This window comes from Anas acuta, chromosome 1 (assembly GCF_963932015.1).
Source record: "Anas acuta chromosome 1, bAnaAcu1.1, whole genome shotgun sequence".
NCBI lineage: Eukaryota > Metazoa > Chordata > Aves > Anseriformes > Anatidae > Anas > Anas acuta.
The window spans coordinates 32,085,576-32,100,741 of record NC_088979.1 but is presented as its reverse complement, the minus strand read 5'-3'; the positions used below and the strand labels follow the sequence as shown (position 1 = coordinate 32,100,741).

The 15,166-nt window shown below is 43.2% G+C and overlaps 1 protein-coding gene across 5 annotated transcripts in view; it reads right to left on the bottom strand.

Annotated features, from left to right (window-relative positions):
• ELF1 (E74 like ETS transcription factor 1) overlaps positions 1-15,166 on the bottom strand; it is a 74,389-nt gene that overhangs the window by 10,275 nt on the left and 48,948 nt on the right. For all 5 annotated transcript variants that reach the window (XM_068675521.1, XM_068675537.1, XM_068675528.1 and 2 more), the window contains exons 4-7: positions 8,403-8,510; positions 7,472-7,633; positions 2,861-2,944; positions 1-193 (exon numbers count right to left, since the gene is read on the bottom strand). In XM_068675521.1, coding sequence (XP_068531622.1) covers positions 1-193; positions 2,861-2,944; positions 7,472-7,633; positions 8,403-8,510 — 547 coding nt within the window. The remainder of the gene's footprint in view (positions 194-2,860; positions 2,945-7,471; positions 7,634-8,402; positions 8,511-15,166) is intronic.

Genomic DNA, 15,166 nt, shown 5'->3' with positions numbered 1-15,166 from the left:
CTGAGTGCTCTACCCATTGTTTCATAATTCATGTCAGGTTTGTTTTTGTGTTTTCCCCACAACCTGGAAACAGCCTTGGAATCAACTAGTTTGAAAATGCCCTTCTCTCTTTGAGTCCATTTGATATATTTAGGACACGTAGCTTTGTCCTGGAGCAGTGCTAGTAAGAACTCCCAGAGATAAATCGTATTTCCTAAAATAAAAGTATTGCAGGAAACAGAAAGACATGTTAGTTGACCATATTTTATTAATGAGTTAAATATCCTAAACATTAAGAAGCTGGTATGCTTATGAATGCGCTGTAATAAATCATTAACACTAGGAAATAGTGACAGAGGGCATGGGAAGAAATTCTTGTTAGTTATTTTAATCTGGGTGCCCAAACATCCTGCCTGCAACCTACAGAGCTGGGTGTCAGTCAAGCTAAGACATCCCATTCCAATCACTGCATCATCCAGGTTGGAAGAGACCTCCAAGATCACCCAGTCCAACCTCTGACCTAACACTAACCAGTCCTCCACTAAACCACATCACTGAGCTCTACATCTAAATGTCTTTTAAAGACCTCCAGGGTTGGTGAGTCCACCACTTCCCTGGGCAGCCCATTCCAATGCCTCACAACCCTTTTTACACAGCATTCACCTCCCATTCAGATGCTTCTCTCATGCCTCATCTGGATAAAAGCAGTCACTAACTACTATACCTGAACAGGTCCATCCTCTGAAGCTGGAAAGTTAAGCCCCTGCTCAAAGAGTTTGCTGAAGTGAGGTGACTGGCCTACAGAAAGCTGAACAAAAGCCTTCCTTTTAACAACTAGATTTCTATGGAGGCAATTATTGGTATAAACCAAGGTAGCAACCTTGGAGAATAAAGTTCACAAAGGTTGGGTGTTTGTTTGTTTGTTTCAAAGAGCCTAAATTTGTGTTTTTTTTTTTTTTTTTTTCTAAGGCTACCAGCGTTTGACGTCCCTTTGGACAGTTGAAGCTGTACAAAAGCTTTTCAGTGAGACGTTGTTCATCTGAAAAAGGAGAAAACCTCTTGTGTGAAATTATCTCCTATGCAAAAACACAGAAAGGACAGTCAGTATGTGCAGATTTCTGCAGTTTCACAAAAAAAATGATGCCCAGTGAATGAGAACACAACAGGATCTCTGCTGTTAGCTTCAGCTTTGTTTTGCTGTCTTCTCAACCTGCATGGCCACAAGTCTGAACTTTGTGTAAACTACAGGTGTCCTACAAATTCTTCAGACTCCCAAACTACTGTATTATAATCTCCATAGTTGAATTATTGCCCACAACAATGTTCTGGGTTGGTCAGTTAACCCAGCCAGCTCCCATTATAAGGGACTCGCAAATATTCAGCCATGTCATCAACCCTGACAGTACAAAACCCCAACAGCTCCTGCAGAAGGTGGAAACTCTAAAAGTGAACATCTCTGGAGGGAAGATAAAAACCAAGCTGGCTGGCTTTGCAACAAATGTCTTCCAGATTAGCTGAAAATGTCAGAAACGTCAGCCTGTTTGCCTTCAGACAGCCCAAAGGCAAAGGTTAAGACTGCTCAGGCAGGACACAACGTCAGTCAGGACCGAGAGCATTCCCAGCCACTTCCCAGCTAATCCAGGGTGCTTTTGTTGTAGTCTAGACTGAAAATGCTTCGCTGCATGAAGGCAGACTGAAAATCTGCCACTGTTTAGCCACTGAAAATCACTGTGAAGAGGGACTGCCTGTGACAACGCTGGCTGTTTTACTCACAGGCAGGGTTTTTAACCTCCTGTGAGTCACAGCTGAAGAAGAAAGATGTAGAAAACTCACAATTTGCTCCATGCATTGCATCGAATAATTAAATGGAGAAGTTGGTATTTTAACATACACGTTCTCCTCCAGGGGACATTGTGGATACTGGAGGCACACAACTTTCTAGCTATTTCTATACCATGGCCACTAACAACCATTTTGCTTCGATTCTGTGTTCCTCAAAATGCTGAACAATTACGCTTTTGTGGAAGCTTTTTCTCGTGGTTTCAGGCAACAGACTCCTTTTTAATTCCTTCTGAATTAACAATTTTGTAACAATGGACAAACGTTATGGTGCACCCTTGCTATAAGCAACAAAACCCTTAAGACTCTTCTGCCGCTTAACTTTGTGGATGGCTGCTTTGATATTTTCCATTATTTCATGACAGCACTACCTTGAGGTTCCTCTGATTCTTTTATTTCATTTAACAATCAGGTCTTGAATAATAACAACAGTAATAATAATAAAGCAAGTTTTTGATTTTTAAAAATTTATTACTTGTAAACATTTTCTGTCGTATTGTAGAAAATCTCTCTGCAAAAGCAAATACAGAGGAATTGAAGAAGTGTCAAAAACCCAAGCTGTCTGCCCAAGTCTTCTAGCAGCTTTCTAGCTTCCCTCAAAATTGAGGCCTTGGTGCTTCCCACTGCCAGCTGGCAGCCTTGATTATCTCCTCATGAAGAATTAGACACACACAGATGGAAAATGTTTTCAAAGATCATCTGTCAACATAACCACATCCCAAGAAACCCTAATACAATGCAAAGAGTTCCCCACGACTTCGCTTGAAACGCAGCAGCCTCTGTGGGGGGTTGAGGATTTTCCAAGAACCCTTGCAACTGAGATGAGAAATGTATCGTTCTCCCTAGGAACTGGGTTATCTCACAAAAAAGTTTCTTCCACCATTTATTTATTCATTTATTTATTACTTATTTTACAATTAAATGTCTTTGAACACAAGACCTGTTTTTACATCACAGGAAAACTAGTGAACTGTTCCTTTTCATGTGTCAGTCAGAAACAATAGTCATTTAAAAAATTTTGGTGACAACTCCTTGAACTTACCCTTTCCATCTTTGTTTTTCTTTTTCAGAGATATGTTTGGAGTTGTGGTAGGGGACTCAGGACGAGTGGGTTTTGGCTTCTTCCCTGAAATAAACCACCAGTGAATCAACTTCAGATTCGAAAAAAAATAATAAAAGAAAATAAATAAAAAAGAACAAGGAAAGATCTAAAAAAAAAAAAAAAGATACTTGTTTTCTCTATTCAGAGAAGATTCAATTTTTAATCATTTAAGAATTCAGTTCTGTTCTGAGTTTTTTTCAATTTCTGCAATATGATTGATTCCCCTATAATTTTACTGTGCTTATAGTAAAAATTATGCTCACTTTTCCAAAGTCCATGTGCCTTGGAAACTTCCGTGGCTTTTTAGGTACTCTTAACAGCATTTAATGCAGAAGAGATGAGCAAAATAAGCTATAAACTGTGGTCAGAAGAGTTTCAAGAGAAAAGGCTCAATTAAATACAGAGAACTATCTTGTTCAGCCATTGCCAAAATGGAATTTAGGGATAAAACAACACCGTCTGATTATTTAATTGACTGGAAGTCCCCGCTGATAGAAGACAACTGCACTGTCGTGTGAAGAAAACACTTCTCAGTCCTGATCCTTCTTATTCCTTTCTGAGTGCTGGCTACAGGTAAAGGAAAGAAAGTTGTTTTTTTTGTTTGTTTGTTTGTTTTTTAAGTCCAGCAGAACCAGTAAGTGGCTCTGAAAAACTCTGCTTTTTAAAGCCAGAAACACGGTTGCTCTGTCTAGCGTGACAACTGGAAGAAGTTAGTTACAAGCGATGACGATAATTTGAAAATGTTGAGAAATCAACTATGTAAACATGAGTGGAATAAAAAAATTAGGTCATACTGAAGTATTTTTCAAGATCAAACCTTGAACCTCTTCCTTCATTAGATCTCGTTCAATATCAGCTTTTAGAGCTACTGTAATGAATCAGAAATCTTCAGAACCTATTTATGAAACAATAAATCCCTCTTACCAGGTTTTGCTGTGATCCTTTAGTATGTTAACAATATCTAAACTATTTACATACTGTCTCTGCTCCTTTGAGGCAGAACAGTCCAAGCAGACAGGACTCAGAAATGCATTTCTAATCCAAGTAACCTCTACTATCCTAAATTAAGATCTAAAGAAAAGTATTTTTCTTTTTCTCCACTTATTGCATTTCCAAAGGAGTTTATGTTCTACAGAGGTAGGACAAATAGGTCTGTGCCATTCCCATCACAGTGACATTCCACTTTCAGTTTTGTTTTTAGGGGCTTCCTTAATACGAGAGACAAAACTGCAGAATAAGCACAGAATCACAGAATAGGGAGCTTCACTAACTCTCAACTAAAATGCTCAAGGCCATCCCAGGCTGTCTGCTTTGTTTTAGATTTCCAGGTATCTATTAAGAAGTCATAAAATAGACTGGTTTGAGCACTCTCACCTTTTGTCATTCGCAGTCTTGCTAAGTCTACCTTTGCACTTTTTCCTTTCTGTCTCCCTCCCTTTTGTTTTTTTTTCCCCAAACAGGAATGGGAGGAGGGATAGCTGGTTGACAGCTACCGTGAGGGAAGACGAGGAATGCATGGAGCCCTCTCATTTTCTTGCTTCAATTCAGACAAGATTTATGACTGAGCATGGGACACAAAGCTCAGCTTTGGCCATTAACCACCTTGGCCATTAACACCTTCCTTGATTTGAATGACGACGGAGGGAAGAAATCCTACAATACTGGTTTTGTCATACGTGGTCATACAAAACAATTAAGAACCGCTGGAGTACATTTTTAGAATCTTTATACCACTGACCATCAATGGTTGCAAAAAACATCCCTTTTTCTTTTCCTTCCTTAAAATGTCTAGACGAAGTCACAGAAACACAGAATGGTTTGGGTTGGAAGGGACCTTAAAAAGCATCTGGTTCCAACCCCCTGCCATGGGCAGGGACACCTCCCACCAGCCCAGGTTGCTCAATAAGAGTCATTTTTCTGTAGGCCACTCCTATAGTCTTTTATGGGTTCATCCAGAAGTCAGTCTTCTGTAGGTCAGCTACTATGGCACTGGAAACCCCTCAGGGTAACTCTGGGTAAGTGCTTTTCTCCCCTTACACATTATGGGAAGACTGTTCAGGGCTCATCTGGTTCCCCCTCCTGCCCACATGTAAATACAAGCAGTCAAGGAGTAGGGAGCGTTCCTTTGATGTAATTAATTACCTGGGTCTGAATGAGAGCGGGTTTTAAAGCAAATGAAGTGGATGAAGTCTCAATTAAGTCATGACTTAATTACTGCTGGTCAGCTTCAGGAAGCACAAGTGCTGCTCACATATAACGCACTTTTGATTACAGATGAGCTAGGCTACTAAATACAAATTCTGCTGCTGCAGCAATTCTGGGTCCTCTTACCTCAACCTAGACTACTTGAAGACATCCCGTCTGGACAGTCCTCTACCACAAACTTATCCAAAATTAGAAATCAGTGACATACGTGAAACTTGTTTACAGAAGGGTATTGATTTTAGTGCTCTAGAAGTGGACTAGAGATAACTGAAGATGATGTTTTTAGACGACGCTGCGAGCTATAATCTTCATACACTGATACTATCACAAACACAGCTAGCGGAGACACACAAGATATGTTTCCTTTGTTTAAAAGAAGATATTTACTGAAAGTACATTAAGCGTTAGCACACTTCCTCCTTTGGTTCAACAGAGCATGAATTTGTTCCATGTCAGAGTACATTACTATGTTCCTTTTTAAGAGAGAATTTCACAAAGAGGAAGGGTGCAGAATGTGCAGGAGGCTAAGAGGGGCTGCCATCGTTTCGTACAGATAATGGTTTATGATTTTTATTTCCACTTTCCCATTTTCATGGTTGTAAAAACACTTCAGGTTAGACGTTCCTGTTCCAAATGGATGTGATATTTAGAAAATGAGATGTTTATCCTGACAGTATTTTTTATCAAACAAGAAAAAAGATTGATACACTTCTTTGCACTAGCAAAAGTGGAACTAAAGGAATTCATATAGCAAATATCCAAGTCTCTTCCTCCAACATCCCTTTGTTCTTCCAGCCCTTTTGATCCATAGCTCAGCAGCTCGGTGCTCAGACATTCACGAGCACAACCATCCTGCTGAGCACGGGGCTGGAGTGGAGCTGATGAGTGGATACAGCACACATGCTGCAGCAGAATGGCTCACAAGGAAAACAGGTAAAAACACCCCATCACTTCTGAAGAAGATGTTCTTGGAGAAGCTCTACTTGGCAGTGCCATTCCACCTCAGTTAGCTAGCAGTGCTCTATGCAGTGCAGCCCTACAACTTTAGCTGTTGTACATATGCCTTGAGTCCATAAGTAGATCGTGGCTGGCATGCAGATGGCAACATGTCTGCAATCCTTTGCTCTGCCACAAAATTGAGCAAAGGAGGGGAAACATACTGCACGTCTGAAGAACAAAACTAATAAAACCTGCATGTCATTAGAAATGCACTGCAAACTAAGTAACATTTTGCAGCAACTGCTGTTGGCCAATGCCTTATTAATCCCTGCACGTTTTGATGTAACACTTGAGCATCACTCAGATCAAAACATCTATCTACAGGAGTCCCAGTTTCATTGAAAACTGGCAGTTAATGAAACTCCAAGCTGAAGTATCTTTTCTAGCATTTCTTCTACCCGATATAATGATTAAAAAAAAACACAACACAAAACACTCAATGTGGAGCAACTGACTTTTTAACCTACAGCTAGCAAGGAGGAAGGAGTGGGAGTAAGCAGAAGCACAACAAGAAAGAGGGTATGAAAGTGTCAAGCCAAAGAGGTTAAAAGTCTGGCAGACAGAGGCTCTTTGTTTTGACCGACACAGCAGCCAACATTAAGAAGAAGAAAAGAAAAAACAAACAGTTAAAGTCCTCTTACAGTCGGTTATCTCATGGTAGTTTCCCCAGCAGCCCTCTCAAGCAGCTGCTGGTAAAGCTCCCTTCCACAGCAGTTTCAGTTCAGCTTTCTGACGGGAATCAGAGAGCTCCTGACCCACACCCGTCCCTACCAGGCCTTGTGACACACACGGGGCTCAGGAAGCTCCCGCAGCATTTCCAGAGGCCTGTATGGTGTCTTTCACAGATAACTACCCCCTACTGCAAACGGGACTGGCACTTACTATAGCGTGCAGCTATTTAGAAAGAAGAAAAAAAAAAACAAACAAAAAAGCACAGTTTATATTGAAGAGAGGTTAAAAAAAAGCCCTCAATCTGATCCCATATTCTGCACAGATCAGGCATTTTCAGTAGAAGCAAAACAAGAGCTAATTAAAATACTTCAGCACTCGTGGCAATAGCTTGTAATGCAATTTTCCTGTGAAGAAGAACCTGTAAATAGGAGCGAGCAGAGATCCACGCTTCCTGTCAGATAAGCAATCATTGCTACCTCTCCAACATCATCAGTATCTAAGCGTCAGTATTTGTGCTTGGAGTCCCAGTAAGAAAATACTTTCTCTGTATTTCCAGCTGGGGACACTGAGTTATTCTGATGTGACATCCAGCATGGTTCGAAAGACTCACGAGAGGAGATAGCATGCCATTGACTGCTCTCTACTCCACACCACTGCTCTGCAGTAGCATCTTACCTTTTTTCTTCTTTGGTTGTTCATATTCGGGAGTCTCTGGTGACTCAGCGTAAGGGTCTGGGGCTTGAACTTCCACCACCTCGGGGATCCCATCAAGTGTGACTGACACGTGTGTAATAGGAGCTACCATGTCTTCATCTTCCGTTGCACCAAACATAGTTGCTTAAGGGAAAGGGACAACAAGAAGATTTTCACACAGCCACAAGGACTTTTAAACGTAGAATGAAATAAAACTATGACACTTATTGCCTCCATGGGAGAGGAGAGCAGTTCATAATTGAATATATCCACCCATAATCGCCCATAATCTGTATTAAAACAGAACAGTTTAATGACATAACCTGCTCCCCTAAAAAGCACTATTACAACGTGCTGACACGTATTTATTCATAAGTAATGTAATCTAAACATGTAAGTATATATTCTTCTATCTAACCAACAAGGAATCACAGAATGGTTTGGATTGGAAGGGACCTCAAATATCACCTAGTCCAACCCCGCTGCCATGGCAGGGACACCTCCCACCAGCCCAGGTTGCCCAAAGCCCCATCCAGCCTGGCCTTGAGCACCTCCAGGGATGGGGCAGTCGCAGCTTCTCTGGGCAAACATAAACAGATTCATCCTCTATCAGCCAAACCAAACAGAGCAGTCTAAACAACCTCACTTTGTTCACACCTTCCCTCTGATCTTTGATTCTTCCTCACCCATCAATGTTCAGCTGTGGCCTCAACATGTTCTCAAAGCAGTGGCTTTGAAGCTGTAGGCTTCAGTGCCTACAACACCGGATTTCTCTTATCTAAACTACATGTGTAAAGTCTGGAAGCAAAATATTCCTACCCATTCCATGCAACCACAAAATACTGACTCCCTCCTTGTTTCAAACAGGCAAACAAGGCAAACAGAGACTGCTTTGCTTTCATACAAAACTTACTTATCCTTTTTTCATCCAGCATCGGACCAGGGGAGTCCATGTTGAGAAGTGCTTCGGCAGCCTCAATTGTTTCAATCGTTTCATCCCCATTATGACAAGATGTTTCAACTGAAAGCAAGAGAACATAATATTAATTGTAACCAAGCTACAAACTGGACTTAAAGGTTCAGAGTGATATTTATTTATCTAAAATGAGCAGTAATGGGTTTTCTAGGGAGAAAATGTGCAATGCAGTCATTTCATTCCTTTACTGCATTATACTTTTACAATTATATGTATTAGAAAAACAACCTTTCATTTCTGCCCTGCCTTTCTAACCCTTCCACTTGCTGATCAAGTACATGCAGCAGAACACGATGCCTGTAAGACCTGAAAAATGTTACTACCACAAATGATATTCTCGACAGGATCCTTAAAAAACCTGCTGCTTTCTTCTTACGGTGGTCAGAGGATTATTCTTTTTTCAAAATAATTGTAGCATGGCAAAAAAAAAGGTAAATGTTAATTCCACTATCAAGTAGCATAAACCTTGAGAACAGTTTAACACATTCTTTTAGAAATCGTTTTGTTGGTGGAAACGCACAGGCCAGCCTTCCTTATCCTGTGCCATGAATTTTGGCCTATGTTAGGTATTTCGCTTGCATTTATCAAAGTGCTACAAAGGGCTGTGCTAATATTCCCCTCCCTAGGATCAAATGAACCTTAGTTACTTTCTTAGCCCTGCAGTGAGTCAGCTTCAAACCCTCTCTTGTGTTTAACTTTGAGGAATTTTGGGTGGGGTAGTCACACATGCACAAAAAAAAAAAAAAAAAAGAAAAAAAAAAAGAAAGAACAAGACTGACTGACTGATAAAGCAAACAAAAACGTACCATAAAACACACTGACCTCAGAAAGAACATTGCTTCTTCATAAAACTAATAGGTTTATTACAGGAAGTAGAACTGCTACACTATTTTTAATCACAGCAAAAACAAAGCACCCAGCCCACCAGCAATAATCAATCCCATAATAATAAAAAAACAACAAGAAAGACAATTTCACTCCAAATGCTCACATCTTCAGCAACTGTATCACCAGGAAAGGACGAAGATAAATGCAGACACTCGGATGCATCAGCCCTACCTCCTCCACCCTGCTGTGATTTACAGGAGCCTCCTCACCTCCCAGATTTTTTTTCTCGACCTTGGTACTACCACGCTGCGAGCATCAGAAGCTCACACCCATGCACAGTGAAGGTGAGGTGGGTGTTGGGCACCTCTGCCCTGCAGTCACGGTGCCTGGCTTCCCTGCCAGCTCTACGGCACCTGCTCCACCCAGTGCCTCGCACAGAAATTCAAGCAAGTCCAGGCCCCGCGCTGCTAGCTGGTGTCTTATGAGAAACGTGGAGCTGGGGAGGTTGTGAAATGAGAAAAGGGGAGGCAATGAGCACAGACTGAAGTGCACAAAGTGAGGCAGGGCAGCGAACCAGTGGCACTTCTGTCATGCAGCCTGCGGGGTCAGGAGCAAAGCCGCAGAGCATCTCGGGCCCAGGCTGGCTGCCAGAGCCTGACAGCTCCCCCAGGCACTGCCCGGCAGCTGGGGAGGGCACTGGACGCAAGCGAAGCCCATTCCCGGTTGTAGGCAGGCTCACGCTTGGCCTGTCGGTGCTGCTGTAACCGCTTCTGGTTCTGTTCTGGAATTTTCTTTGGCCCTGCCAGCTTCCAGCAGCCTCGTGTTGTCAGAATCACAGAATCATACAGGTTGGAAGAGATCTCCAAGATCATCTGGTCCAACCATCCCCCGACTACCCCTATCACCCACCAAACCACATCCCCAAGCACCACGTCCAGCCTCTCCTTGAACACCCCCAGGGACGGTGACTCCACCGCCTCCCTGGGCAACCCGTCCCAGTGCCTGACTGCTCTTTCTGAGCAGAAATGTCTCCTCATTGCCAACCTGAACCTCCCCTGGCACAACTTGAGGCCATTTCCTCTAGCCCTACCACCAGTTATCTGTGAGAAGAGACCAAGCCCTGGCCCCCCACACCTTCCTTCTGTGTAGTTGCAGAGAGCAATGAGGTCTCCCCTGAGCCTCCTCTTCCCAGACCAAACCCCCCCAGCTCCCTCAGCCGCTCCTCACAGGCCTTGTGCTCCAGGCCCTTCACCAGCTTCGTAGCCCTGCTCTAGACACGCTCCAGGCCCTCGATGTCCTTCTGGTACTGAGGGGCCCAAAGCCGAGCACAGCACTCAAGGTGCGGCCTCACCAGAGCTGAGTTTGAGCGGACTCTGGCCGGGACAGGACCAGCCAGCTTTTTACAGCCGACAGCGAAGAGCTAATTGCTTCCCTCGGCGCCTTCATGCCCCGCGCCCTGTCCCAGCTGCAGTCACCCTGCCGCCAGCCAGCTCGGCCCACGCAGGGCGATGGCCACACGTCGCTGCGCCCCGGTCCCGGCGTGGTGGGAGGGCAGGAGGGAGGAGAGGCTGCTTGTTCTGGTCCCGGGGACAAGGAGCAAACCTTCACGCCTGCTTTCACGTGCCGAGGCGGCCGAGCAGAGCCCATCCTTTACTCTGAGGCCAGGCAGAGCTTCCCTGCTTCACGGCGCCGTGGCGAGACGTAGCCCAGCCACAGTTGAGAGTGCTGAAAGGAACTTTTAATTGCTGTATTATCAACAAGCTTAATATAATTTGATGCTCACAGTAAGCGTAAGGAGCAACAGCTAATGGTATCTGTCTATCCACAGACACAGAATGCCAAAAATAAGTTTCTTAACCACGTTAATCCCCTTGCTAACACCCATTCAGTCTCTTCTTAGAAGATGACTTCACAGAATGGTTTGGGCCAAATTAATCATCCTCTGCTGCTGAAAAAACAGGGATGTGGTTGTGCCTCCCGTCTCTGCCCCTGGTTGACGATCCAAACTCCTCTCACTTAACATGAGCCGGGCTTCGCACTTTTTTTGATCACGCAGTGAGGCAATTTAGTCCCATAAAATGGCTGGAAATAATTTTGGATTACAAGCACTTGAGAGCTAAACCAAACAAGCTGTGGAGTGCCACACAGAGCAGGTCAAGCACAAGCTCTCTGTCCTACGAGCAGCATCACTCCAGACGGTCCTCAGAGATAACCAGCTCGGCTAGCAGGGCAGGCTGCTGTCTGTAATTGTAGTCTTCCCCCTTAAGGTTGCCAATACATATTTCAATCACGTGAAATTACAATGCAGTCACAGATTTAAGAAGAAATGGGGTTAAATAGCTTCTTTGTCCCACTTTGGTGAAGTCACGGTTGGCAAAACGGCGTGGGTTTTTCGTTTCAGAGAAGCATGGCGTGTCAAATGCTATCTTAAATAGGTAAAAACTTCCAAAAAAAAAAAGAAAAAAGCTAAAGAAAACAAAACCACACCCAGAAGTAACTTTTTTTTTTTTTTTTTCCCAGGGTACTCAAGCCCTTGTTTATCTGAGCAAGCCACAAATTTAAGCCTGTGTACCTGTCTGCCAATTACAACCCAATTACTGCGAACGCGCGTTTGCGATGAATCAGAGCCCACAGCCAGCACGAGGCCTGCCCAAACACGGCTTTCTGCTCTTCTCACCTGCTGGGGAACGAAAGGAGATATCCAGCTGGAAGTTCCCTCCCTCAGCCCGAATTCCTGCTGTCTGCTGCCCAGCCCGAAAGCTTTAACACCTCTCTACATGAGCAGGCTCCTAACGTGGTGGCCCCTGCCTTGTCCAAAAGGCTCGGTGATCCCATCCCACCACTTCCAGTGATCCCACCTCACTCATACTTCTCCTGGCCATCATCTCCAAAGAGCAAAGCAAGCCCTTGTCTGGGCTGTGCTACTCACAGCTGTATTTAAAGGCAGTGCTGATTTTACTAGAGACAAAAAAAGGGGACCACAGAATCTCAGAGTAACGTTGGAAGGGATCTAAACCTGCTCCAAGGAGGGCGAAATCCATCACACACAGCCTGAGACCTCTTTTTTTCAGAATGACTGGCTGTAAAATTTAAGTGATTGCTTTTTAATGTAAGTTCCGTGTGATTGTTAACCGGAGCTGGAAAACCTAGTGCTGCTTTAAGAACGTATGTATTTCAGGAGGCCTATCCATCACACTTTGTTTTCTTTCTTAAACAAGGCTTTAAAATTTACAAGCAAAATCATCTCATTGGGGAGCTATCTGGAAAAACACTACTCGTTTTTAACCAGATGGTATAAGCAGCGCTGAATAACTTCTCTGCAAAGTAACTGAGACCGTAGCCTTTTTTTTTTATTTTACAACTGGCATGTTGTCAACTAAAAATCCTCATGGATTAAGGCTGTGAAATCCTGCTTCCAACCAAATAGTCCTTTGGATTTCTTTGCAGCATTATAAATGATTACTGAGCACGCTGGGGTTGTGCTGGGTAACAGCACCTAGCAACTCTTCGCTTAAGTTCTCTTATCGAGCACTTTGCCTTATGCCATCAGTGCTAGAGGTTCACCACACGGACAAGCCAAATCCTACCTACCTTGGAAAAGACCATACAAGAACTTCAGAGTTGGTTGTTGAGCTTCATTCCTCTTCCAAGAGAAGCCCTACTTCTGCGCTCGGGACTCAGACTAGGGCATGGTGCAAATTTTCTGCCCCTCACATATCCAAACCTTGTCAGCAAGGACCCCTCACTGATCCCACCCTAACAAAGCCAGCACAGGTGAACCAAAAAATGGCAGAGAGTTTCATTAACTATTTTTTTATATATATTAATTTTTTATTTTTATATTATTTTTTTTTCATATTAAATATATGATATAGAAAAAAAAATACTTCAGGAAGTTGCATAATCCAATTAGTTCCTCCTTCCTATGAATCTAAAACCCTAATTAGTTACATTAATAAGGTAAATAAAGTGTAGCAAATCATACCATCTGACGAGGTGGCCTGAAATTTATGATACAGGAAACTTTATCCCCTGTGTTTTTCAGGGAGATAAAAAAAAATCAATATTCTCTTCAGTGATAAAACTTCTAAGTTTCTTCTAAGATAAGCTGGTTTTTGGCCACCTTCCTGCAGGGTTTCAAGTAAAACATGCTGTTCTTACAGCTGTCGTGTTCTGCAGGTCATAATTTATGCTACAGATAAGTCATCATGGGTGTGTAATAGCTGTGGTTTTGGCTTACACTATATCCTACAGACAGAAAAGCCTACCAGAGTCTGCATTTCTGCAGATCCAGCACTAAAAGCAGACCTACCTCTAATTTCTGGTAGTTTAGGGGAAAAGAGAAGCTTAAGGTATGACAGACACAGTATTGAAAAACTTGTAGCTTCAAAAAAGAATCATGAATATTAAGCATTTCTGAGTAATGTTTAGTCGTAAATGATGGCATTTTCGGTTTCATTTTGCTGGGAACTTCAGTCCTGTGAATATTTTAAACTGGAATGAGTGCAGTCTTTACCAGGTCTGATTCTCTCTCGATGGCATAATGTGAAAGTGACTGAAAAGATTTGTACAGACTTCAAAGAGCAAAACAATGCATTTCACTGCTGGGAGCAAACATACCATTAACATCAAGACGGGAGCTTCAAAGAGGGGAAAAAAGGAAGCGAGAAAACAGAGGAGGTGGGAAATTTTAGTTATGATTAGCCCCATCCCACAAGCAAGCCACTGCAAAATGTGTTTGCACGTGGACTGACAGTTTGGTCTGTGCACCCACAGCCCAAAGGTGGTGCAGGGAGGTGATGGAGAGCTCCTTGCTCCTTCTCTACGCCCTCTCCCCACTCCCATGGGGAGTCCTGGCCCCGTAACCGTGCTTGAGGCTGGCAGGATGGCTCCCTGATCAAAACCCAGCACTGAGCCACCTTCCCTTGGGAGCTTTCAGCCGGTCACTACAATAATCTCTCCAAAGTCACAACTCTGGTCTTCTAAGGACTCGGCCTTTAAAGACAACCAGACTGCTTGAACCACAGTGGGATGATGTTAACAATACAGCGCTTGTCCGCCTCCGAAGTATCCCTTGGACACCACCAGTTACAAGGATTACAGATTTGCAGTCTCTGGCAGCAATCTGCAAACCCTCCTCATGTGATCATTTATGTTAGCAGCAAAGTATGTTAACGAGAGGAGTCACAAAAGTGGCGTTTCGCAATTGCTCATGCAAATGTGAATTCACACACCAGGCATTGTAGTGGATACGGACTCACAAAAACCACGACATCCAGCACCCATGAACCGTTCACACAGCCGCGTGAAGTGGCGCTGCAGTAACACACGGAGGAAATGCCAGTTCGAGTGTGAATAATTAATGTGAATGGTTGGCAAGAGGTCTCCACGTGAAATAATGTTTAAGCATGTAAAAACCTTCTCGAATAATCAGCTAACTCATTTGCACAGTCACAGTCTGTTCACAGATAATTCACGGCTTAAAAAAAAGGGGGGGATATTATCAGATTTACTGGGAACGGCTCATGTCAGCCTGCTCTGTGAACTCATGTCAAGTTTTGGTGAGTTTTTGTTTTGCTTTTGGTGGTAAAAGATTGTATCAGAGCATGCCTTGGGAAGTAATGTCAAAAGCATGACTGCAAGCAGCAAGCTGGAGACAGGTCAGGTGGGGAACCTCGCTGCTGAAAGATGACACTGAGACAAATCTCAGTGCTGTAAGCATCTACCCCACCTCTCAGACTTCACAAAAATGCTTCAAACGTGTAATTTCAGCAAATTTTTGTTTGCTGTGAGGTCTCTCTGTTGTTGTGTTTGGTTTTTAAATTTGACTTATCTTCGAGCTTTCCATGAGAATTGTTTTCTCTTTGGGGCTA